This window comes from Phycomyces blakesleeanus (genome assembly GCF_001638985.1).
Source record: "Phycomyces blakesleeanus NRRL 1555(-) unplaced genomic scaffold PHYBLscaffold_45, whole genome shotgun sequence".
Taxonomy (NCBI): Eukaryota; Fungi; Mucoromycota; class Mucoromycetes; order Mucorales; family Phycomycetaceae; genus Phycomyces; species Phycomyces blakesleeanus.
Window position 1 is genome coordinate 1 of NW_017265191.1, and position 24913 is coordinate 24913.

General features: G+C 36.9%; 8 protein-coding genes across 8 annotated transcripts; 4 read left to right on the forward strand and 4 right to left on the reverse strand.

Annotated features, from left to right (window-relative positions):
- Positions 1–85: 85 nt before the first annotated feature.
- Positions 86–395, reverse strand: PHYBLDRAFT_153458 (hypothetical protein; the record flags this gene model as incomplete). The annotated part of the gene is made up of 2 exons (XM_018433156.1): positions 86–243; positions 362–395. 2 exons carry the CDS (start codon positions 393–395, stop codon positions 86–88), a joined length of 192 nt encoding a protein of 63 aa, XP_018283412.1.
- A 1003-nt stretch (positions 396–1398) lies between these two features.
- On the forward strand, positions 1399–5523 carry PHYBLDRAFT_153459 (hypothetical protein; the record flags this gene model as incomplete). The annotated part of the gene is made up of 4 exons (XM_018433157.1): positions 1399–1457; positions 2442–2572; positions 2642–4225; positions 4301–5523. 4 exons carry the CDS (start codon positions 1399–1401, stop codon positions 5521–5523), a joined length of 2997 nt encoding a protein of 998 aa, XP_018283413.1.
- Positions 5524–5781: 258 nt separating this feature from the next.
- On the forward strand, positions 5782–6074 carry PHYBLDRAFT_14134 (hypothetical protein; the record flags this gene model as incomplete). The annotated part of the gene is made up of 1 exon (XM_018430571.1): positions 5782–6074. A coding segment is annotated over one exon (293 nt), but the record flags the coding sequence as incomplete, so codon positions are not given.
- An 842-nt stretch (positions 6075–6916) lies between these two features.
- Positions 6917–8983, forward strand: PHYBLDRAFT_72484 (hypothetical protein; the record flags this gene model as incomplete). The annotated part of the gene is made up of 8 exons (XM_018442661.1): positions 6917–7251; positions 7310–7628; positions 7787–7914; positions 8158–8238; positions 8330–8539; positions 8599–8675; positions 8736–8821; positions 8900–8983. 8 exons carry the CDS (start codon positions 6917–6919, stop codon positions 8981–8983), a joined length of 1320 nt encoding a protein of 439 aa, XP_018283415.1.
- A 3-nt stretch (positions 8984–8986) lies between these two features.
- PHYBLDRAFT_189572 (hypothetical protein) lies at positions 8987–14755 on the reverse strand. Its single transcript, XM_018439678.1, has 4 exons — positions 14574–14755; positions 14411–14454; positions 13814–14249; positions 8987–13678 (listed from the first exon to the last, which is right to left on the reverse strand). The coding sequence occupies exons 1-4, from the start codon at positions 14595–14597 to the stop codon at positions 9299–9301; spliced, it is 4884 nt and encodes a 1627-aa protein (XP_018283416.1). The 5' UTR covers positions 14598–14755; the 3' UTR covers positions 8987–9298.
- A 3255-nt stretch (positions 14756–18010) lies between these two features.
- PHYBLDRAFT_72482 (hypothetical protein) lies at positions 18011–18991 on the forward strand (the record flags this gene model as incomplete). The annotated part of the gene is made up of 5 exons (XM_018442660.1): positions 18011–18104; positions 18279–18340; positions 18420–18511; positions 18677–18833; positions 18971–18991. 5 exons carry the CDS (start codon positions 18011–18013, stop codon positions 18989–18991), a joined length of 426 nt encoding a protein of 141 aa, XP_018283417.1.
- A 1253-nt stretch (positions 18992–20244) lies between these two features.
- PHYBLDRAFT_176146 (hypothetical protein) lies at positions 20245–22407 on the reverse strand (the record flags this gene model as incomplete). The annotated part of the gene is made up of 8 exons (XM_018437671.1): positions 20245–20325; positions 20764–20796; positions 21158–21168; positions 21215–21465; positions 21734–21822; positions 21876–21969; positions 22029–22054; positions 22282–22407. 8 exons carry the CDS (start codon positions 22405–22407, stop codon positions 20245–20247), a joined length of 711 nt encoding a protein of 236 aa, XP_018283418.1.
- Positions 22408–24450: 2043 nt separating this feature from the next.
- On the reverse strand, positions 24451–24714 carry PHYBLDRAFT_153465 (hypothetical protein; the record flags this gene model as incomplete). Its single annotated transcript, XM_018433158.1, has 2 exons — positions 24451–24637; positions 24701–24714. The coding sequence occupies 2 exons, from the start codon at positions 24712–24714 to the stop codon at positions 24451–24453; spliced, it is 201 nt and encodes a 66-aa protein (XP_018283419.1).
- Between the last annotated feature and the right edge of the window lie 199 nt (positions 24715–24913).

Below are 24913 nucleotides of genomic sequence, written 5' to 3' on the forward strand. Positions count from 1 at the left end.
TTCTAGACCTACAAGAAGTCATTGCACGGAATGTACTCTTGTACTGTGTCTTCAGTGGTTCGCTGCTGATGTACATAGCAATTTTTTAAATTGCATAAGTGTCTAGCCGAGTTGGTTCTTGTGTGCGCGATGCGGTTGCGGTGTCAGCCGATACTCTAGAGAAAGCTAGCTGGTTGTAAAGGTGTAGGCTGACGTGCAGCGCTGCCTGAGCACTGGTTATCTTTCTCCACACTACCTTTGTCACTATTGAGGAGATTCTGTCTCCGAGGAAATACTGGCGTCAAAAGGTAAAACCAACAGATTCCTTTATCTCTCTGGGCGTTTAGTTCCCAGATGGGACCCCATTTCTTTCTAGACCTACAAGGGGACATTGCACGGAATGCACCTTTGTACATTGCAAGTATTTATACTTGCGCCAAGTGTCTAGCCGAGCTAGTTTGTCGTGCGTTTGATGCAGTTGCGGTTGCCAATTCGTACTTCAGAGAAAGATGGTTAGTTGAGAGGGTGTAGGCTGACGTGCAGCGCTGCCTGATCACTAGCTGTCGATCTCCGCACCACCCTTAACATGGAGGAAGATAAGTTCCTGTGAAGTGTTATTGTTCAAAGGGTAAACTAGTTCATTTTCCCTCCCCGCTGTCAGATCAGGTCTTCGTCCTGGGGAGGATGGATCTACTTTTATAAGTAGAGAACTAAGAATCTGACATTATTTTTTTTTCTCGTTTTTTTTTGCTAATAAATATAATATATTCTTTAGCCTTGACTTTAATTTTTTTTATTAATAAAAACCAAATCTTTTTAAACCATTCCAATTGAGCTCTATTTTAACAATGATTGTAATAAGCATTTCCCTATTAATAAAAGCTAGATATGTATGTAATAATTTAATTGATTAAAAAGACATTAAGATGAATATGAGATGTGAGTACGGTGAGACAGGAGAGAGTTGATTTGATTGAAGTGAAAGAGAGAAGAAGAGTGAGAGTGATTATATTTAAAGATATTAAGGAAACTTTGATGGTTGAGTATTTGTGTTGGGTGAAGTTTGTTTGGTGTAGAAGTGGTTATTTAAAGATATACTAGAAGGTGGAAGCTTTGAAAATTATGTCTGATGGGATGGGGGGCATTGGGATCGAAGAAGGTGTTGGAAGTATAAGCATATGAATGTTGTGTGTGTGCGAGAGTTGAAAGCCAGATTTGAGAATGGTGATATATGAGACCTTGGGCTTAGAGGAATATAATGTACGGTTTTGGAGTGTCGAAGTTTTATTATATGGCTATGATTTTGAGCTGTATCTTGTAGTGGTAATAAAAAAAAAAGATATGTTATGGTTGTTGGTATCAATTCTGATAGTATTTTGAAGTTGATGTTAGTAGTGTCAAAAAAAAAAGCGATATGTTATGGTTGCTGGTGTTAGTTTTGATAGCATTCTGAAGTTGGTGCCGATTCCAGTAGATTTGTAAAGTCAATGTATGCATGGAGGTTTGACTGAGGATTCCCGAAATGAATGAGGTATGTAAAAAGAAGATTCAAGACATTGCTAAAAAAAAAAGATTTTTTTTTGTTTCTGTTGCAGCTCTGTTAAGGTTATTTCTGATAGACAGTCCTCTCCGAACAGTATTGACTGAACACTAGACAGCATTTCAACCTTTGTATGGGCGGTAGTGTCACTGTGGATTGGCCTGCTATGTTTCTTTCTCTTATGGGTACACATAGGCTGTTTGCACCACAAATTGATAATTTTAGTCTACAAAAAGACTTTTGTAAGAAGCCGTAGACTCTAATTTATCAGTGAGCATCTACACAGTCTACAAGAAGACATAAAAAGCAAATCACCTTATACTCTATATTTTATTATGGCACAGTCAAGGTATTGGCAGAAAAGCTGGTGTGTGCGTCTTTATATAAAGAAAGACTGGGATTTATACAGTATACTTATACATCTTGGAGACAGGTATTTAACCCAAAAAAAGAAAAAAAATGCCCTGATAAATTTAAATTTTCCAAATATAGTACCGAGCCCGCAAAGATATCCGCCACGGCAGATTTTTTTCATGTAACATTTTTGTAATTCAGCCCGTGAGTTTATGTTACCATTTTGGGAATAGGTTTCTCGTTGAAGTTTCATGTTCGAAAGAATCGCAAAATTGAAAAATGGAATCGCAAAAAAAAATAATTGGCTGGTAAAATACGATTTTATTTATTTTTGTGGGTTAAAAATATTGGGAAAGATAATTTTAGGCTTCCCATACACTATACGCCTATTACTGGTTACATGAACAACACTTTTCATTGGTTCCTGAGAGAAATCGACTAGTTGTTTCAAGATGCAGAAAGAAATAAATATATGGTGGTCGTCTATACTCCTTTATCACGTTAGATAATACGTTGCATCACAAAAGCCCTGTGATGCAGCGTATTATTAACCATAAAAAAATTCTAGTGTGGTAGTCTTTGTTCCCAAAGGACCAGGTCAACACAATTTTGCCTTTGACGATATCGGAAAGACCTGCTCACTTTGTGATCAGGGGCGGTCGGCTCGGCAGTGTTCATGGTCTGTCTTTGTGACACTAGGTTTCCATCGGCATATTGAGAGCTGATATCGTTAGCAATATGAGCTGCTAACTTTTGATATCTGGTAAGATGACGTCGTAGATTCCATACCCGATCGAAATCTTTTCCACAATGACGATTCCGTTAACGAAGACCTACACGTTGAATCCGATTTGGAGGATGACGACAGCAGCGATGTTGACGACATGAACAGCGATGGCGACCATAATGTTAGCGAGTTTGAACTCGATTCCGGTGAGAGTATTATCGAGATGGATGAGGATACCAGCCCCTTTGAAAGCCCGAGTTCAGGTAACCACCTATACATGCATATAAGAAATTGTATGTTGTCTTCTGCATCCAATACCAGCTCATCGTTGGATGCAGATCTCGATTTACTGAGAGAAGCAACTGGATCGCATACGACACGGAACCAGTATACATCAGACACCCACCCGTTCCCGGATCTCCAGTCTATGGTACTGCTTGCCTTTGTTGATGGCGATAATGACATGGTATCTCGCAGGATCTTGAAAAAGATCCTGTTTACCATAAGTCTTGTCCTTAAGCTTCACGAGGAAGCTATCCGAAAGAAGTCCCCGTTCAAGTTACCTCGTTTGGATGCCCTCTTGAACTATCAGACCAGGAAAAAGTCCAAGATTCCTGTATTTCCATCCACAAAAGTCGATATCCAGTTGCCGGAAAACAAGACCACGTCTGCTTATATCAACTTGCCTTCAGACCACGTCCGGTTTCTTGCTGCCAGCCCCAAGAAAGCAAGAAACATGTTTTCCCTCCCTGACCGCACTCCTAACCAGTCCATTTGTCTACAACAAGGCGAAAAGTGGAGAACACATTGGTACTATCAACAACCTATGTTCACCCACAACGGCGCAGATTTTTGGTCTGGTGATATTGTTAACTTTATGAATGGTTCTACTCTAGCCCGTTTCCTAGTAGAATCATTCCATACCATGGATAACTCAGCCGTTTTTGTTCAAGGCTACATGGTTTATATTCTGGAAGGCGGTCAGTTCATTGGCATCGAAGTTGAATCTACTAGCATAAAGCTTGAAACTCTTTTCGGTGTTGACTCGACCCCTGTTGATGTTGCCCTATGCTACAGCGTCTCACCTGGGAAATTCTTTCATTTGATTCCCAGGCACAAGTCCTTGCTGGAAGAGCCTCATTTCTTAAAACGGCACGTACTAGACGAAACCGGAAAGCCGATAGATCCAAAGTTGTTTTACAAGGTGAGGATATCGCCCATTATACTCTTCACCGACGACACCTCCGGAAACCGATCAAAGCAATATAACCCGTACGAAAGCTGGTCAATGAAGTTTGCTGCTCTCTCCTACGAAGAGAGGTCTTCAATTGAAAACATCTACTTTCTCTCTGCTATTCCCAAGAAAAAGGGGGCAAGTGGGATGTCCTTGTTGCCTAAAATCGTTGAAGATTTCAAAAGGCTCGAAAACGGACTGGTGATGTTCTCTGCCAAAGACAACGAAAACGTCTTAATAGCATCACCACTCCTTTGGATCGAGGCAGACACTCCATGCCATTCTGAACTATGTGGTTTGCGCGCGCCGACAAGTCTGTACCCATGCCGCAAATATTATGTCCGTTTACAAAGATCCATGCCCAACCTCCAAAGCTCTTCGTATTATACTGGTAGACACACAGCAAGAACAAAGGCACACTATCTTGCTGCTGCGTCTACCTCGGGACGTGGATAGACTATTCCAGATGCTCTTTTACTTGAAAATGCTCTGACAGCAAGTGACCTATGCTTCGCAAATAGGGCAACAGATGCATTGTTGGAACTACAGTCATTCGATCCATCGACAGATACTCCAGTTGAAGTTCTGCATAACATACTTCTTGGAGTTGCTAAGTATCTAGTCAATGATTTGGTAAAGGTTGTACTAAAGAAAAATCCTAACCAAATGGCTAGATTGTCCAAAGCCCTCAAGGATTATGAAAACTCTCAAGGAATGTCAAGAAAGTTCACTCGAGAGTTACGACACTGTGGCTCATTCCTTGGGAGGGATTACAAAGTTCTTCTGCAAATTCTACCCGCTATCTTAGTTACAGAATTTGCAAATGATAGTATACTCTCTCTCATAACTCCATCTTTTGTCCGCCTTGGCCGTATTTGCTCCTTGGTGTTTGTTAGAGCAGTAAGGTATGATTATAATATGTATATCGACGAAGTTGAAAAGGCAGTTACAAGCCTTATCCAAGAACTGCATTATTATGACATTACCTGTGAAATCGAAGGACATAATCCGTATTCCTCGAAGCCCAAGGTTCATCTGCTCACACATCTGCCCGACGATCTACGAAGATTTGGAACTGCTCTACACTACGAGACCGAAAAAGGTGAGCAGTTTAACAAACACATCCGTGAACACCTAATGCATACCAATAGGTTAAACACCTCAAGAGATGTATGTCTCAAGTTCGCCAAGCAATCTGCAATGAGACACATCATTGATGGTGGTTCATGGGTGAGCAAAGACAAAATGAGAGATAAGTATGGTAATTCCACGGCAGAATTTCTTAAAGAAAACTTTAACGACAATGTTAAGAATATCCTGTTTGGTGGATCAAGAGACTTTGCTGATAATAACAACACTGATGACATTACAGCAAAAGCACTCTGTGACAATACCTTTGCGGTGTTCATGCTCAAGAAGAGTAGAGACCAACATGCCCATCCATTTATTGGAAAGGTCTCCTCTTTGAGAGTAGAACACTATCGAGTTGAGAGTAGTCCCCACGCTCAAGTTAACAACTACCTCCTCGCGCAAAGGGTTTCCAATGATGCATCTACTCCACTCGATCAGCTGAAGATTGTATGTAAGCTTGATATGCACACAGAATTTAACAACAAGCTTGTCATCAATCTCAGTAAATTTGGCTCCTACTGGTTCTTTGTTTTCTTGTTTTCGAATCGACAATATTGATTTTTTTTTATCTATTAATAAAAAAAAATTATTCAATAAAAAAAAATTGTGGTTTTCACCAAGTCATTTTTCGGTTTTGCCAAAATATTGAGAGAGTCCATTTATGGATACTTGCCCTTTTAAAATTGCCTTATGTAGTTGGCAAGTCTCATAAAATGGGTCAAATTCGATATCCCGATTAATCTGGGTTATATAGACCAATCAAAATGTATGTGAGTAAAATATTTCCAAATTTGATATCGAAAATCTCCCGTGGTGTATGACCCAAAGACCCACGCCATGGCCGGTGGCTTGGCCGGTATGGTAGCATCCTCAGTTACCACACCGCTCAATGTCGAAAAGACTCTGCTGCAGACACGCGGCCAGAGCCACGATTCACGCATCAGAGCTGCAACCGGCCTACGGGACGCAGCCAGAATCATCAAAGAGCGATACGGTCTCTGGGGATTCTTCTGTGGATTCAAGCCTCGTGTGTTGACCCACATGCCCAGTGCAGAAATCAGCTGGAGTGTCTATGAGTACTTCAAGTGGTTTGTAACCAAAAACGATAATGTCAACAACACATCCTCGTCAACAAACAATGACTCAGCCAACCTCCTTCACCTCTAATATATATATAACAAGATCTGAATGGATTTCAGCTGAAGAAAAAAAGAAATTCCCATTACACAGTACACAGTGCACAGTGTACACACAAAACAACCCTCTCTCTCTCTCTCTCTCTCTCTCTCTCTCACTCACTCACACACACACACACACACACACACACGCGCGCGCGCGCATCAACTTTGATTGATTGATTGATTGACTTGATTAGGAGACAGAAACAATGTCATCAACCAATCAACCAATCAAGAAAGTCAACGAAATCAACCAATCAAAAATGAAGGAAATTGTCGAAATCCTGCTTTTTCTTTCCTTATTCTTATTCTCATGGGCATACCTTTATTTCTCTTATTTTTATTTTTTTATTTTATTTTATTTTCGTTCTTTCCTTGTACTATACACATTTAACTTCTTTACCTTTCTTTCTCTTTTATTCCCTTCTTTATTATCATATTGGAAGTTAACTGGTTAGTATATATATATGCTTTCCTAAAAAAGAAAAAGAAAAAACCTTCCTTTCACAACCCCCACTTGTACATACTTTATTTTTACAACAACAACAACAATAAAAAAATAATCAATGCTGATTATATATATATATATATATTTATATCAATATGTCAATAGTGAATTATAAATAATATAAAGTCTTTAATATGTTATATCAACAGTCACTGTGTTTCTCTTTGTCTGTCTGTTACTCTGTCTGTCACTTTGCTTGCCACTCTCTCTCTCTCTCTCTTTCTCTCTCTATTTATTTATTTATTTATTTATTTATTAAGTGACAATGTCAGAGTCATCGAGTAATCAGACAGCAAAACAAGATCCAAAAAAGATGAATGAGAACACTTTGATCTGTGATCAAGAATCAATGTTTGATTTAGAAATGAAGCAATCATATGAAAATAATGAAGAAGAAAACAAAGGAACAGCAACAGCAGTAACAGAAGCAGAAGTAGTAGCAGTAGCAGAATCAGTAACAGCAGAAGAAACATTAGAAGATATAGAAATAAAAAAACCCCAAGTCAAAGCCAAAAATCATAATTTGGAAACCCAAAAACTTAATCAAAAACCAAAAGAACGATGGGTAGATAAAGACCCAGTATCCGGTATAAGACTTAAGTAATAACCAAATAATCAAATATTTAAATAAGTAATTATTTAAATGTAAAATTTACAGGTCTCGGACAAGTTCAGTAGTTGAACAAGAAATGCAACTATTGGACCTTGAGTTTATTCCAGTCCATTCATTAGAAGCCCATGCTTCGTTGTTTTATTCAACTCGAATTGGAACCAAACCCTTGACAAAATGGGGCACAAAGGGTGTAGTCGAGCGTATAATCTGTAGCCAAAAGTTTTCAGTAGCCAAGGTTACCAATCTAAGAGGAAACTATTTTCATCTGTTTCTGTTTGGACAAGCATTCAAAACCCACACAAAACGTATTACTGTCGGTAGTGTCTTGTGTGTCTGTAATCCTGTCGTCACTCGACCTACACAAGTAGGTAAAAAATAACAATAATAATTATTAGTTTGCTTTGGCTGTGTATACAAACTGTACTAATAAACCATGTTAATACCAATACCAATACCAATACCAATAATGATAATGATAATAATCTTGAAATATTTCTATGTATATATAAACATTCTTTCAAGTTAAACTCGGCCGTGGGATTATACGTATCTGATTCAAAACAGATTTCCGTGGTGGGAATGAGTATGGATCTAGCCCAATGTAATGCATTTGTAAGTGACACTAAACAATGTGATTCAATGATTGATAGGTAAGGATTTCTCTTTCTATATATATATATATATATATTTAAATAAATAACTATGTGAATTACATTACATTACACTATACCATACCATATCATACTATAATGTAATGTAATGTACAAAAGAAGGTTTTCTTGTTTGGCTTCCACTAAACACATATATATGTACTTGTACATGTACATCTGCATGTGTTTGAATTTGTATTTATATGTGTATTAAAAATATATATTCATCTATTATAAACCTAGTCGTGCTGGAGAGTTCTGTGATGTACACATCAAAAGAGCATTTGGCATGTCACGTAACACTCGCATGGAGTTAGCCTCTGGGTAAGTTATATACAAATATTCTCGGACATTTCAAAAACACTTGGCGTAAAGAGTACACTTGACCAATCTTAAATTCAATACAATACAAAAGAACTACTGGGTTAGATGTGTGTTGGATTCAAAAGCAACAATCTATCCAAGGCACTCTCTTCAAGGCCACGACAGAAAGAAAAAAGAGAGATCGCAAGGAAGATAGTTACATCATTGAAGGAAAGGGAACCTTTACTTCAGATGGCATTGAAACCAAAGTCAAATCGACGCCCACAGAGAAACCACAACCTCAAAATGAAGCAGACTTGCGGTAATAAAGTGACATAAATATGTACATATATATTTATCAACTAACTATCAAACAATCAGTGAGTTCTTAAAGGGCAAGTCAGATCCTGGTGCAGAAATGATCCGAAGACTAAGAGGAATTAAAGAAACAACAACAGGTTAGTCTGGATAATCACAGAACTTTATATTATTATATCTAAATACAACCAATTCTGTAGCGTCGGCCTTATCTAAAGAAGCCATGGCTAAAATGGGCATGAGCCGTAGAGATGTTGAGTTAACAAATGAAGATAATGCAGCAAAGGTAAAGTAATATAAATCAGTATAGTATATTTTCTCTCTTTCACGCACTAATTATCACTATAATTATACATATATTTAGAAACGTGCTATCGATGCTCTCATGGCAAGCCAATCAAAGACAATCAAAAAAGATCCAAAGAAGCCTCGCTACATTGACCTTTAGAGTATTTAAAATCTAATGTTGTGTTTAGTTTATTTAATTAAATAAATAATAAAATAAAGTATAAATATGCTATAAGTGTTCAATGTAAAATAGAGAGAGAGAAAGATATACAAAAAAGAAGAAGCAATAGTAATAAAGATGCTGTGATATGATATGATATGATAAAATGGGGTGAATGAAACTATCATGCAAAAAGAAAAAAAGAAAGGCAAACTATGGTAGTGGCGGTTGTGGTGATAATCTTTCTTTCTTTCTATCTATATGTATACTTCTTTTTTATAATTTCAAATTGTAGTCTTGTTCTTCTTTTTGGCTTTAGGTTCTGTCGTGTTTGGCTTTTGCAATGGCAAGGAGCTCATTGTACTCTCCACTACGGTGGCACATACTCTGGAACACGCCTCCTTCGCGAGTCATCAGTGCATAAGGAGTGTCATACTCAACCAACTTTCCATGATCCAACACAAGAATACGGTCATAATCTGCTACTGTACGGATACGATGGGCGATACACAACAGTGCAGAGTTCACAAACTCGCTACGAATAGTCTCTTGGATCTTGTGATCCGTGTCAAAATCAACAGATGAAGTGGCCTCATCCAGAACAATCAAAGACGATTTCTTGACCAATGCACGCGCAAGAGCAATCAATTGACGCTGTCCCTGAGACCAGTTGTTGCCATTCTCAGTAACCACGGCATCCAGTGAAATCGCATTCTCGGCTTCGCTATTGTTCTTCTTGTTGCTATCGCTACTACTTTCATTTTCATTATTGTTATCAGCACCAGTGTTAGTGAGATGTGCACGTTTAATGGCGGCCCACAACTCAAGATCGTTATGCTGTCCAAATGGATCCAAGTTGCTGCGAAGCGTGCCAGAGAACAAAACAGGGTCCTGGGGAATAATGGTCAGGCGCGAACGAAGATCCTCAAGTCCAATAGTATGAATATCAACACCGTCCACCAAAATACGTCCAGACGTTGGCTCCATAAACCGGAACAGCGACAATGCCAAGGTAGATTTTCCGGATCCAGTCCGGCCAACGATTCCAACCTTTTCCATTGGCTTGACACTAAATGAGATATCTCTCAGGACAGGTGGGTTCTCGGGACTGTATTGCATCACCAGATTCTCGACCTTGAGCGAGCCAGTGGCTGGCCAGCTGGGTGGCGGTGTTGTTTCTGGGATATGGACCGCCGGCTCTTCCTCGATTGCCATGTACTCATCCACACGTTCAATCGCATTCATGTTCATCTCGTTAACAGCATACATTCGAACGACCCACAGTACGTGGTTGGTAAATGTCAAGGCATAACTGAGCGAAAGACCGGCTAGACCAGGATCAACCCAGTTTCTAGAGGACACCAGTACAAACCCAGTGCAGAAACTGACAAATGCTCCTAATGTGTCGACACGGCAATGCAACCAGCGGTTGGTGGCCCACATCCACAGGAAAGGCCGGTTGTTACTGTCAATCTTTTTATAATTCTCTTCCAAAAAGCGGTTTTGGCTGCCAAAAGCACGGATTGTGGCCACACCATTCACTGTCTCGCCAAACTGCACATAAATTGGACTGCGCGAAACAGAGTTGAGGCGCTTCATGTCACGGGAGGTCTTGAGGTAGTAGGATCCGATCAACCAAAACAGCAGTGTGATAACCGTGCCAGGAACCAAAAACGCAGGTGTGATGCAAGAAATCAGAATAACCACACACAGGGTGGCGGCAGTGGCGAATAACAAAAACGACAGAGATGGGCCAACTTCTTGGTCAATGGTGGCCAGGTCGGATGAAAACCGGTTCACAATACGGCCCATTGGTGTTGTGTCAAAGAAACGGACCTTGGCACGCAGAATACGGTCCAGCAACTGAACATGGATGTTGCGCGATGCAGTCAGAGATCCTTGGTAGAGAATGTAGGTACGCAACGAACTGACCACAAGAGCAATCATACCAATCAAAAAGTACACGCCGAGATAGTATTTCACATCGACCTCATCGGTGCCATCCTGACCTACAGCATACGAGCCAAGTCCAGAGCTAATGCCAACAGGATGGCTGTAGCTTGCGGCCATCATGTCGGACCCAATTGAGCCAAAGCTAGCAATTGAAAATATTCCAACGAAAGACGAAGACGAAGAAGAGGCATTTTCATCGGCGATTGTAGCAGTAAGGTTGCTTGGGCTGGGGTTGGCACTGTATGCAGAAGCCCAGACCTTGATCCAGTAATCTTGACCCAGTACACAGGCCTGTGCGAGACAGAACAAAATCAGGACCGAAATCCAGAAGAAAAATCCACCCGAAGCATAAAAGTAAGACGCATAGACTGACAAGGCAACACTGCCGACTGCGCGGGACTCTTCCTGAGTCAACTTGCCAGCACCATCGAGTTTCTTGACCTTATCTTTTTTCTCGAGCTCATGAACACTGCGAATAGGACCATCTAGCGCAGCCTCTTCTTCCTCAGCTGCCTTTTCCTCTTCGGCCTGGGCAAGTTCCTCACCAAGAACACCACTCTTGAGCACCGATGCAGGATCACCACTACCAGCAACTTCACCATCCTTGAGAGCAACAATGTAGGCCGCAGCCTTGAGGCACAGACCAACATGATGAGTAACCAAAATAACTGTCCTGTCCTTCATCAATCGACCGGTCAAGCAATAATCAAACAAGTGTTTGGCAGTGTGGGCATCCACGGCACTAAGACAATCATCCAGAATTACTGTGGTCGCCTGGGAGTACACGGCACGAGCAATGGCAACACGCTGCTTCTGTCCGCCACTGAGTGTTATACCCTTTTCTCCAACTTCGGTCGAATCTCCAAACTCAAGAATGTCAATATCGCGGGTCAGTGCAGTCATGTAGAGCACGTCCTGGTAGCGATGTTCGTCATACGGAAGACCAAACAGGATGTTGTCCCGAATACTGCAGTTTTGAAGCCAGGCGGTCTGGGCGACGTAGGCAATTCCAGAGACAGCTCCACCAAGTGTGTTTGAGCGCGAAACGTGTTGGCGTGGCAGAATAGCTGCACCGCTCACGCAATGGGTCTCACCAAGCAAACTGGCCAAAAGGGTTGTCTTTCCAGAACCAGTTGGGCCACAGACAATCGAAAGCTTGTTGGCTGGGAAGGAAATGTTGAGGTTGCGCAGAGCCGGCTTGCTGCTGGTGCTGTTGTTGTTAGTGTCATCATTCTCGGTCTTGGTGGACGACTTTTCCCAGCTAAACGAAGCATTGTTGACGAATCCAGTGTAGACACCCTGGGTGGCTTTGGTTTCGACAGTCTCGACTTCTTCCTCGGCCAAAAACGCTTCGATACGACGGAGAGAGACCATGGCTTGGAGAATAAAAGAAATGAACATTGGCAACTCGTCGAGTGCAGAACGGAAAGTGTTGAAGAGTGCGAGGGCAGTAAAGGCTACGGATGCTGTCAGGACCGATGTCATGGTGTATATGTAGAACACAGTGACCATGATCATAATTGGGATAAAGAACCAGATGTTGGCCATCCACATGAACGCCATCAGTCTTCCACGGATCGCCTTGAGTTCGACCTCACGCGCCTCTACCACTCGGTTCTTGAACTGTTTTTCCCAGGCAAAGAACTTGACGATTCTGATGGCCGACAAGAGTTCGTTCATCAGTTTCAGGCGTTTGTCGGTAGCAGTCATGACGGCGTCCTGGAGGTTTTCAAAGTGTCTGCTGATCATATAGGTCAGGGGTTGCGAGATGACCATGACCAATACACCCCAAAGACTGGCGTTACCGAGAAGCTTGTAAAGACCGCAGATACTGATGATAATTTGGACTGGGTATGAGTAGATATAGAATAGATATGCAATGAATTCGGCAATCTTTTGGGTATCGACAGACAACAGATTGTTCACGTTTCCTTTCTTGTCTTCGCTGTCAGCTTCCTGGCTACCGGTCTGATCTCGGCGACGCAGAGATTTGCTGAACACTTCACCGATGAGGATTGATTGGACACGGATGCCTAGGGTACGACCGATGTAGAGAGCCTGCTGCATAGAGAGAGACTGAATTGTGGAGGTGACAAACAAGCCAAATACGTACAAAAATGCTGTCAAGGCGGGTACTTGATAGACCGGATCGCTGTACTCGATGTACTTGATGATCTTGTTGAGGAAGTAAGGTGGGCCAAACATGACAATAGACCAGAACATACAATAGACGAATTGATGAATGAGCGGCCACTTGAAGTTGTAGAACAGTGCAACTGCCATATTTGGTCGCTTGTACTTGCGATAGTCGGCCAGGGTGTGTTTGGCGCGGTTCTCAACAGGAAGTTCGACAAGATCCTTGTCATCCAATGTGCGCTTATAGCCTTCCTTCATCATCACGTTGACCCAGCTGAACATAAACTTTGAATAGATCGATGCCCAGTTCTCACTCGACAAGGTGCGTCCCGATTCAGTCAAGACAGGTGAGCTTGGAGCGAGTGGTTCTTCATGGAACACAAAGATAAGCATGATGAGATTCAATGTGGCACTGTAAAGAGTGACGCTGTAGCCGAGACCAATATCCTCGACACCGTGAGCATTATAGAAAGAACGCAAGTCAACCAAGCCAAACAAAAATGCACCGGCATAAAGAGCATTTAGACGAGTGCACAGGGCTGGAGAGAACTCGTTGGGTCTGGCGGATGTAATGAGATTTACGACAGCCAAGATAAATGCAATCAACTATATAATTATTAAAATAATTTGGAATACCCAAAAAGCCAAAAGAACGTATGTGTGTAAATTGTTAAGTTATCGGTTGTTTTTTTTTACTTCTTTCTTTCAAGTCTGTCTTTCACTTAAGACGCTAAAACTTACCCAAAATGTAGCTAAGGAAATATGTGAAATCAAGAGTTGAGACTTTGTGCCTTCGACAATATCAATAGGATAAGTATCCTGAACCAGTTGGACCAGAGATGAAATGTACATGGCAGCCTGGAAACCGGCCAAGAGTCTGATCCAACTTACGACTGTCCATCGAAGTGGCTTTTTCTCATAGTCAGGGGCAAGAGTACTTGCGGAAGCGGAAGAGGAAGTCGAAGAGGAGGCATCGTCGTCATTGTCATTGTCATTGCTGCTGCTATTGTGATTTACACAATCTGGACTACGTGTGGCACCATATGAGAATGTTGGCAAGGAGTCTTTGAGGGGGGTATAGAGAGAAGAATTTGATTTGCGGTACTCCAACCAGGCTTTTGAGATTCCAACGAGGGATGAGATCAGAAGAATGAGTGGGAATACGGAATCTAATACACTGAGATCGTTGTAAGGAGAATGAGGAAAAGTTTTTGTGTGTGAGTTAATGTGATAATAATATTATTACTTTGATAAACATAATTTATCAAAGTCGTTTATTATTATTATTTCTTTATTTTATTTTTTTGCGTTTGTTGTTGTTGTTTTTAAAGATCTTACATTTCACGGAAGCATGGAGTGAAATCAGAATCTACCCAAGGATCCTACGCAAAACTTGTGTGAATAGAGAACGACAGCAACAATAACAACAACAAAAAACTCGGGAATAATATTGTTCATTGTTATAGACATATTTATTTGAAGAAGAAGAAAGTTAGCTTACTGCAATAATACAGCCAATACCCATCGTGAGTGTAGAGGGAGAGGGAGAAGCGAAGACAGAGAGATGTCTTGAGAAGTCAAGAAATAAAAATGAAAATGAAAATGTATATATAAAGGCCAAGCAAGATAAGACTTGTCACAAACGAAAAGACAAAAAGACAATTGAGTCTGAGTCAGGAAATATGCAAAGAAAGGGTAAAGGGGTAAGAAGGAGAGGAAAAGACAGATGTCGATATATATATATATATATATATTGAAAATCTGTATAAATATATATATATATATATATAGTAGATAGATGTAGATAGTGCGTATGTGTAAATAAAGTCTATCAAAAAGATCACTGGTATGTCTACAAGAAATAAGCGAAAAAAAAATATTGGATGATTTAGACGGCGAATTAACGAATGTGTCTTTGGTAGTGTGGACTTAGCCAGTTTTACTCGTAATTACTCTATTTGTAACTATTTGATTCCTTGATATATATACATTTGTACACCATTTTATACTTCCGTTGGCTCGGAGATCACCCAGGTCAAATCATTGTATTCATTTTTATTATTTATATTGGGAAAAGGCTCTCAATAGTCTTTCCCATTTGACAGGTCATTAAACAATCACAATCGCAATCGCAATTACATACACAATGTATATATATATATATATAACTTATCTATATACACAGCTGAAAATATTACTCAAAGAAGTATGTGTATATATAATATTGTGTTTGTCATCAAGTTGAATTTGGGTTGAATTCGGATTATTATTTTTTTTTTTAAAAAAAAAAAAAAGATAAAAATTGGTGTAAATTTTTTTTTTTAATAATTTTACTCTATTTATTTATTTTTACTGCGGCAAGCATAAGATTTCAATAAACCCAAAAGGTAAATTGTATCTATATATCTACCGCAGTAAAATGTATATATGTATATATAGATATATCAAGAATAAATAATAAATGTCATTCTACTAAAATAGTGTTGAAACATCTGGAAATATGTCGTGAGCTTTGCCAAGCAAGTTCTACAGTACAAGATAATACAGACATTCCCTTTTTTAGACGACAATGGTTACAAGCCATGAGTCCAAGACCATGGCCATAGCACCCTGTAGCACCTGAAAAAGTCTTATTCTTATTCTTATTCTTATTGTTAGTGGTAGCGGTGGAATTTTAGTTGCAGGTGTTCTTGATAGATTGGGTCAAAAATGACATTGCTAAACCATGATTTGATAAAATCCTTGGCTACCACATAAACAGACAAACATATAAACAAGTAGGTGGAGGTTTATCGATATAGAGATATATTCCAAAGATAAAAATGAAATTTAAACAATGACAGTGTCCAGGCTAAGCTCAAGACCAAGGATAAAACTAAAACTAAAAAAATAATAAAAAAATAGAGTGTTTAATACATATAGCCGGGTAAGTATTACGTTGGATAGAATAGATTTACATATTCATGCTCATGCTCATGCTCAAAACCATTCTCTGGGTTCTGCTTGTGAACCAGTAATCAAAACAGGAAATAACTGATAAAAGATGTGTATAAAGCACGCTGTTTATCTGATATGATTTATGCTCTTTATCTCCACTAAAGGCAAGATATCACCAAATAAAGATCATTTCCTTCAAATAATTACTGCAATAAATAAATGTATATATATATATGAAAAGAAAGCGTACAACGTAGTACATTTCTTTTACTCTATTCTATTCTATTCTACTTTGCTTTACTTTATTGCTTTGAACCTTTTTTTTATTTATTTATTTATTTGATCTGTATCAATTAACCTGTTTTATTGCATTATTCTTATTATTTATTATTCCTATTATTTTAGTATCACAATATATTTATATATAGCTTTATAAAGAACCTTGACCACCTCATCTAAAAAAAACAAACTACTTTGACTGATTGAAAACATTCTCAACCAAAACAAACTAGCCAATTAACACAATACAAAGCAGATATTGGTGAATTAAACCTCACATACCAATAAACCAAAAATAAAATAAAGAGCATAAATATCATCAAGATTTAAAGAGAAAACCGGGGAGTTTCGGTCAATTACCTGTATTTTAACGATACTGTCTAGAAATCTCAAGCGTCCCATTACAGTAACACACAGTCCATTATTTCCTTTCCTTTTGAACATCATTCTTCTTTGCAATTTAGAATTCACAGTCAACCTTCTTTATTTTCTTTCCTACATAAAATAGCAATAAGAAGGAAGAAAGAAAGAAAGAAAGAAAGAAAGAAAGAAAAGCCTCCCCAAAATAAATACGGATATAATGTACAAAAATGAAAAATGAAATCAGATCAAATTTAAGTATATTATTATTTATTATTACTCTTATTCTTATTATGAAAATACCTGAATTAATACATGCATTTTATAAAAGTACAAATGTCTTTAATCTTTTGGATCCAATATACTACCCGTGATTTAACTGCTCATACGCTTTACTTTGTTTATTTTTTGACCCATATGCTATTTAGTATTCACAAAAAGAAAAAATTAATTGGTTACTTTGTGTCTAATGTCAATGGTAAATCTTTTTTATATATATAAATATCTAATATAATTAAATAAAACTAAAAGATTCGGATTTCTAAAGGTGCAAAACCCATATTTTTGGGAAAACTTAATCGCTTTTTGTCATCGTAATACAAATCTATATTATTTCTCGGTCAGTCTGGGTACAACACAACCAGAGATTTTTCTTGTGTAATCATATTCCCAAAAGGGTTTAACGTATCTGGGTTAATTTTATTTCTATTTATGGATTTAACAATTTTTGCGATAAATCCCGGCCGCAAAAAAATCGCGGATTTAAAGACGCGTTCTCGCAAATAATAATAAAAATGGTTCAAAATATAATATGTTTCAAAGTAGAAAAAAAAATGCAGAGGCACTTGTTCATTATAAATTTCTAGAAAACAAAAACTCTTTTAACGTTTGTAAGTATTGCCATCAAAGTTAATTATAATGATATGGCTGTTGTGCATAATTGAATTGAAATGGTTATTGAGTCCAGAACTAGCACTTAGCTACAGTCAACAAAAACACCAAAAAAAAAGAGGACTCGAAAAAGAGCAAGTCTTCTATAAAGCTGCAAGGTTATTGCGTCTAAAGAAAGCAAGTATAGACTTTTTTATGTTAAGAGAAATCTTGATTTTACAAGCAGTGGGACACGACCAGCTTCTAAGAAATTATCCCTGCAGAAAGAGTATGTTGCTCATCTCTTATTCAGTGTAAAACTCTAAAGTGTATATATGGAAGGCAATATTAAACATTCAAACAAACTTAAAGTCCTGGACTTCTCTATTTTATACACTGCTCATCTTTCAGACCGTTTCATCTCTCTCTCTCTCTCTCTCCTTATATCTTTTTTTTTTACTTGTACAAAAAATCACAATAATAAATATTACAATGGGCGCGTGTCTTCTCAGTTCAGATAATGAATTATTTAATGTTGACAAGGAGATCGCAGAACGATCTATTCTAATCAAGAACAAGTTGGAAGGTGTCTATTATAATTATTAGTAATATATAGTAATATAAAAGAGGATAAACATATACTTCTTTATGGAAAAGAGGTATCTCTTTTTTTTCTTTTGTTGTGTCTTGCATGTATTGGGATTAGATCTTACCTTTTCTTTTCTTCTTATTTTTTCTGTGTATATTTGTGATTAAAAAGAAATGGAAGAAAGCGATGCTACTATTCCTCTTCCCAGCGTCACTGCAAAGACCTTGCAGAAGGTAAATACAAATATATACACAGTTATATACGATTATTTTAACTAATCTATATTTTACCTACCTTTAAAACCCAATCTAGGTTATTGAATGGTGTGAACATCATCGCGAGGATCCCGTCACTCAGGATAGTCAAGAGAGACGTAATACTGACATTGAGGAGTGGGACGAGAAGTATATGGAGGTTGACCAGGAAACTCTCTTTGATATAATTTTGGTAAGGCAAACACACATATAAAAGGAATATATCGTGTTAGTCAATTGATATTCTTTTTATGGGTCTATCTGTCTTTGTATCTTGTACAATTTCTTTTCCTTTGCTCTCTTTTCCTTTTCTAGGCTGCCAGATTACCTTAAAATCGAGCTTCTTCTTAGTATTTGCTGCAAGACTGTTGCCAACATGATCAGGGGTAGAAATGCCGAAGATATGATGAGAATCTTTGATATCCCTAATAATTTTACACCACAAGAACTAGTTTTGATCAATCGGGAGAATGTAAGTCGTTTGATAGAATTCTTTCTTCCTAACTACAAACACACTTTGCGCACACTACACTTTAATGCCAAACTTCACCCTACTCTTTTGGTCTGCTTTGCTAGTATACTTTTATTTATCTTATTTAACTGCTTTAGGAATGGGCTGAGGACCGATAAGGTGGCGTAAATCTCTCTTTCTTTCTTTTTATTAAAATATATTGACAGCCCTTAGCATTTCAATATATATTTTCTGACTGGCGTAAAGAATTTTTTTATTTTGCAATAAGTCATGCAAAAACATCTTCATACAAACAAAGGTACGCGCATTTTCATAAATGTCATCAGAAGTGTTATCAATGTGATATTTGGTAACAATAATCATATAGAAATCATATTTCAAAAAGAATCCCCTGGCATAAAAGCTATCCAAACACTTGTTTGCCTAGTGTTATTCACTAAGAAACCCTTTTGTAACCATATTCGACTCATTATGATTTTGTATTATGGCAAGAATACTCTTGAAAAAAAATACTTCATTTTGCAATTGGCTTTTCATTATCAGCAGTGATACTGGTATGATGCTTGTTAAAGCTGCTTACAATTTATTTTACAGCACACACGTCTCCTATTTATATCAAAAACCCATTTCATTTAAAGAAAAATTTCAAGTATAGCTCTTGTATAGGGTCTGCTTGACATTACTCTAGGAGCAGAAAGAAAAAACTCTAAAATTTGCGACATTTTTGCTAAGATATATACCGTCTTATTTGTAAAAATATAGAACATCGAAATGTTTATAAGCGAATATGTATTTTAATAATAGAAAAGGTTTATTTTAAAGGTTGTTAATTAGTAAAAACATCTACACTCTTACCAGGCTTTTCCGCCTTCTAGTATTATGAGTTTAAAGATAAAGAAGTCTGCACTTTCTTTATGCAAGCTATATTATTTAAAGAAGATATTTAAATAGTACAGTGGTCCCTCGATAATTTCAAGGCCTAGGGGGGGGGGGCAGGTGCCTTGAAATTATCGAAGAGTGAAATTGACGAGTTCGGAGTATATCTTTCCCGCTAATGATGAGATGAGTTTAAAATATGACTTGTTGAATAAAAGAAAACTAGCGCTTATAAGCTATTAACTGCATTTTTTTTGCCAACAGCTTAAAAAAAAACGTTATTATTGATTAGAATTTGTTAAAACGATCTGTAGTAAGATATGTAGCGAAATCTCTGAGCTATTAGCTGGTTAAAATCATAAAAGGTCACCATCATAACTCACCACTATTTTTGGACACCTATATATAATCACTAAGAAACACATTTCAATAAACTCAGTCTTCTTCCTGATAAAATATCAAAAGCCCTACGCGTAACTGTTAGGCAGAATTTTCACTAAACTTAACCCCAACCATTGATCTATAAGATCGTAACTTAACCAATCTCTAATGCACCTAAGTGTCCTACGCCAAAAAGGTTCAAAGAGAGACGTTCTGTATCATAATCGATAAAGTACTATAGAAATAGCAATAATTATATCAAGTAGTGATTTGGTATGTGCCAATTCTCTGCTTAAATCCATTCTTGTTAAATGAAGCCCCCGGCTGTATTGGTGTTTTTCACCCTCTGTCTCATGATCTATTGTTTCCTTCGGATTCTTATTCAATCAAACAACAATTCGTGAGAACTTGTGTAGGTTGTTTATTTCAAAAGAAAGGTAAAGAATAATAAAATTCGATTGTTTTTCTACAGGGAACTATCTACTGATATTTATATATTTTTCTAATTTGTAATTCATTATGTGCTTAAGTAATCTTTATCACGATGAGTCATCTTCCAGAAGTATTGTTCTTCTGGAAAGATCCGGAAAGACCAATTGATATGATGCTTTTCCAGTCAGATTAGTCAGAGAGTTTTGGTAAAGAAGGGCATATATGTTACAATATTTTTTACTTTCTTTTCAATTTCAAAATACCACATCAACAACTAAATAATATAGTGAGTAAGAATAGTATGCATACTTGATGAAAGTAGTAAAGGAAACTCAACTTAAAAAAAACTCATAGTGACTTACTTTAAAAAACAAAAGTGATGATGACTAATCTTCTTCAGAAGGCAGAGATTGTTCAATAATTTGCTATGGTGACAATAAAAAGGCATAGTAAGAAACGAATAATCATATATATGTTTAATTATAGAGTAAAACCTACTTTAAAGATATACAAATTTTCAAAAAAAAAAATTCAATTGATTCGTAGGCTTTGTTTCGCCCTTGAATTTCAATTGTCTTAATAATTGAATAGTTGTATTCTCTATTATTAAATTGCAGCTTTGTCAGCTCTAATACCATTCCTATTTCTTTATATTAGCACAAGCATTTATTAACATTATAGGCACTCCATACCTCCAACAAGTATTCCAAATGTACAATGTTCTTTGGTTGATGAACTTGTTTGAAGGCGAAGGTGTAATTGCCTTTTGCAGATTTCGGCTATTCTTGCTCTGTCAATGTCTATAAGATCTCTGCTTTTTTTAGGAGGCTTAACCTCTCCACAGCCCACTTCAACACGTTCATAACAAATTATTATGATGTCCGGGCGTGTCGTAAGGTACTCCTTGGGCACTCCTTCTAGCAACGAGAAAGAAGAAGTATCTCTATTTAAATAATGATCCGTCAGTATTTTGCTACTATATATATAATCAGCGTGATATCTCCATTTACCAATCACTAGAGATTCTGTTGCTAGAAGCAAAGATGTTTTGAGCCAGAACGGAGGCAACTTTGATAATAAAGTCTATTTCAGACTGGTTATACTTGTATCGAACAGCTCTTCCGGTTTTTCTCGTCCATTCCTTGTCGAATAAAAACTTTTTAAAAAAATGAATGATGGCATCTTACTTTTTATATATAATTTAATCTTACAAGGTAGAGAGAATATTGGCAATTATCATTTCTTCTCTGTTTGTAGGAGGAGGTTTTTGTAAAAACACGTCCACTTTGTCATTGAGAGCCTACAATCTGTTTTTAGTGCACATAACAAACAATTTTAAACATATATTATAACCTTCTTCCAATTTTTTATCAAAGAATGGCTGTTATTAGGTAATTGGTATTCAGGAAGCTTTACTTGATTTGATATTTTAATTGAGGATAAAGCGCTAAAGTAAACAAAGAATAAATAACCTTTATTTTGCTATGTACAAAGTAGTATACTTACAGACGCTCTTCAACTGACAGAATCTTCTTTGTTTTATGTATTTTTTAGCTCCATAACATCTACTGCATTAATTTCCATAAAATCCAAAATATAATGCCAATCTTTTGTCTAATGAGTTAGCAACTAAAAAAAACAAAATATTTTCTTTATGGTTGTTACCTTTTTTTTATCTTCCTCTTCTTTTTCTCTTTCTTATTTTCTTTCTCTACAACTGCCTTTATTTTATTTTATTGCTATTTTCTCCCTCTGCTACATCGAATCTTCTTTTCTCAGAAAGCCTTCTCGTTTTGTTTTTATTCAAATCTGCAAATACAGACTCATCAACTTCAATATTAATACTCGATTGGGGTCGTTTCTGAACATAAGCAGCTTTTAGCATTTTGTACTGAGCGTTCTTTTTTTTCCCAAAAAAAAGTGTGAATGTTTACGCTAACATTAAGGGGACGACATTTTCAGGATGGGGCACTACCTTTTTGATGGGAAACATATTTTTTTTGTATGAGACAAAGTTTTATTATTAAATTGCCCAAAAACAGGTCGTACTTCCTAAAGAAAGAGAGGTAGATGTCTGGGGAGATATTGATGAACATACAAAGTGTGAGGACTATGTAATAGAACAATGCGTACAATGGGAAGAGGAAATGGTAAAATTACAGAGAAGAGGAAATGTCATTTTGATTTTATCTGACCACAAATTGTGACTTATTGTTCGGTATCAGATAATTATATCTGGTCCGTAAGGATTCATACTTATCATAATAAAGATACTTTAATATAAGGCAGGATAATAGCTTTGGCTAAGTGTAAAAGCACCCTCTTAAATATATAATGATATACTTAAAGCCTTATACTACCTGCAATATATTAACGAATATATAGAAAATAATAAAATAGTTACCTAACATTCTACTTCAAGACATAATATCATAACAAGAAATGACGTGCTCTTCCCTTATGACATATTCCAAGTACATTCGAGTTGGTTTACTCACTCTAGCTATAGATACAAACTACTGCATCTTTGAAATTACTATTGACATGCCACTGTAACTTTCAACTGGTGAAACAGGAAGAGGTTTTTGAGCAAAAAAATACTCTTCTCAATTGAAAAAAACAGGTATTTTTATTAGTAGGATTCATATTGAAGTGATTTCTAGAAAGTACTTATTAACACTATAATTTTTAATTGCTAATCAACAATGAGCAAAATAGTCTCTTTGCTATCTCCAAGAAAAATGATATATTTTTCAATACAATTAATTAATAGTTCTTATGAGATGAGTATAGAATAGAAAAGAAGGTTTTATATTTAAATATTGAGTTAAGAATTTCAGGACACATCGTTTTGCCCTGAAGGATTGGAGAAAAGACCTCGGACCTCGGACAAGTAGTCACAAAAGTTAGTATGGCAAAAAAAAATGTTGTCTCATCCTGAAAATGTCGTCCCCGTAAGATTGCTGATTTCACCTCTTACATGTAATAATACTATCACTGTAGTAAATGGCAAACACTATAATTCCTACGGTCACGGAGTTATAATGTTTGCCAATAGAATCTTGGATTTTAGTAAATTAAAAGTATTTACAGCGAATACTATTTATGGGAGTTAAAATTACTTTTTATCTAATCCAATAAAATCGTTTAAAGTAGCAAAATTATACCATTTTTAGGTACATATTTCTCTTTTTATAACAAATTTGGATAGTACAATTCGTTGGATTTCAGATCATTTTTGCATATAATCCAATCAAATATTCTAAATATGGCAAATCTATACCTTTTTTTTTTAGATATCTCTATTCTTATAATTGGTTCAACAAATACACGGTTTTATATTGGAATTTTATAGTTTTTATTGATCAAAATAATACAAATTGAATATAAAGAAGTATGGAAAGAGGAAGTATTATTTTTTATGATATTTAGTAGCAGTTTAAGCTATACATTCATTAAATAATATAAATATATCTATTTTTATGTGATACTTTTTACATTGTTTTATCTAAAAAAAAGCTATTTTCTAAGTACTATGATATTGATGAAGATATGTATATTTCTTAATTGATTCTTTTAATCAAAGAGTATAAATCTGCTTTGTGTTAATATTGCTATGTCTGATTTCTACTTTTGAGAAACCAGAAGACAGATTCCCTGCGATTCTCTAAATCTACCGAGATTTCTAATGAGCATGCGAGCAATCTTGACAACCAAATTGTACTTGATGCAGATATTTTTCTGTCAATTCTTCTCAAGTTACTTTCTTTTGTCAACTTTGCTGATTCGGATTTTATTAATACTAGCCTTCATAGTTATTAAGTGTGTTTCTTTTAGAGACTTTTAATAATTTTAGACCAGGTGAAAAAAAATAGAAACAAGTCCTTTTAGATGTACCAATCTAAATTGCTTGGAGAACATGGACGGGTCAGAGGTTATGCATCGTTTGTGGAATCGGGATCTTGCTGCTGTCCTGAACTTCTGACATATACTTAACAATCTGAGATATGATGGGACTATACCTGTAAGGTTCACCCGCGTCATTCGGATTGGACGTATCAGAAGGCAAGCAGAAGAAGATCTCCAGGAGGGTCGTCGTTTGAGACAAAGACTGACTAGAATTCAAAGAAGATGAAGAAATTCCGTCCTGGTTACCGCTTAGGACCCACCCAAGCTACCGCTGGTAAACCATTAGATTTGAATAACTTGATATTTAGTTTTGTAATGGGTTGAAAAAGCTAAGAAAAAGATGTTTTGCTTTGACTGCAAAAAACACGGTGGGGTAAAAAAATAAGTAGAATATAAAAGAGAGCGAGAGAGAAATTGGTGCTTAATTAAAACTCAAGTACAAGACACTTTAAACCCCGGAAAACTTGCAACAATTCACTAAA

Excerpts from the sequence above, each read along its gene's own strand:
- PHYBLDRAFT_189572 (XM_018439678.1), bottom strand. The coding sequence starts at position 14,597 with ATGGGTATTGGCTGTATTATTGCA. Across the intron at positions 14,250-14,410 it reads ACTCCATGCTTCCGTGAAAT|TGTATTAGATTCCGTATTCC; the intron begins GTAAGATCTTTA and ends CAACGATCTCAG. Across the intron at positions 13,679-13,813 it reads TTTCCTTAGCTACATTTTGG|TTGATTGCATTTATCTTGGC; the intron begins GTAAGTTTTAGC and ends ATAATTATATAG.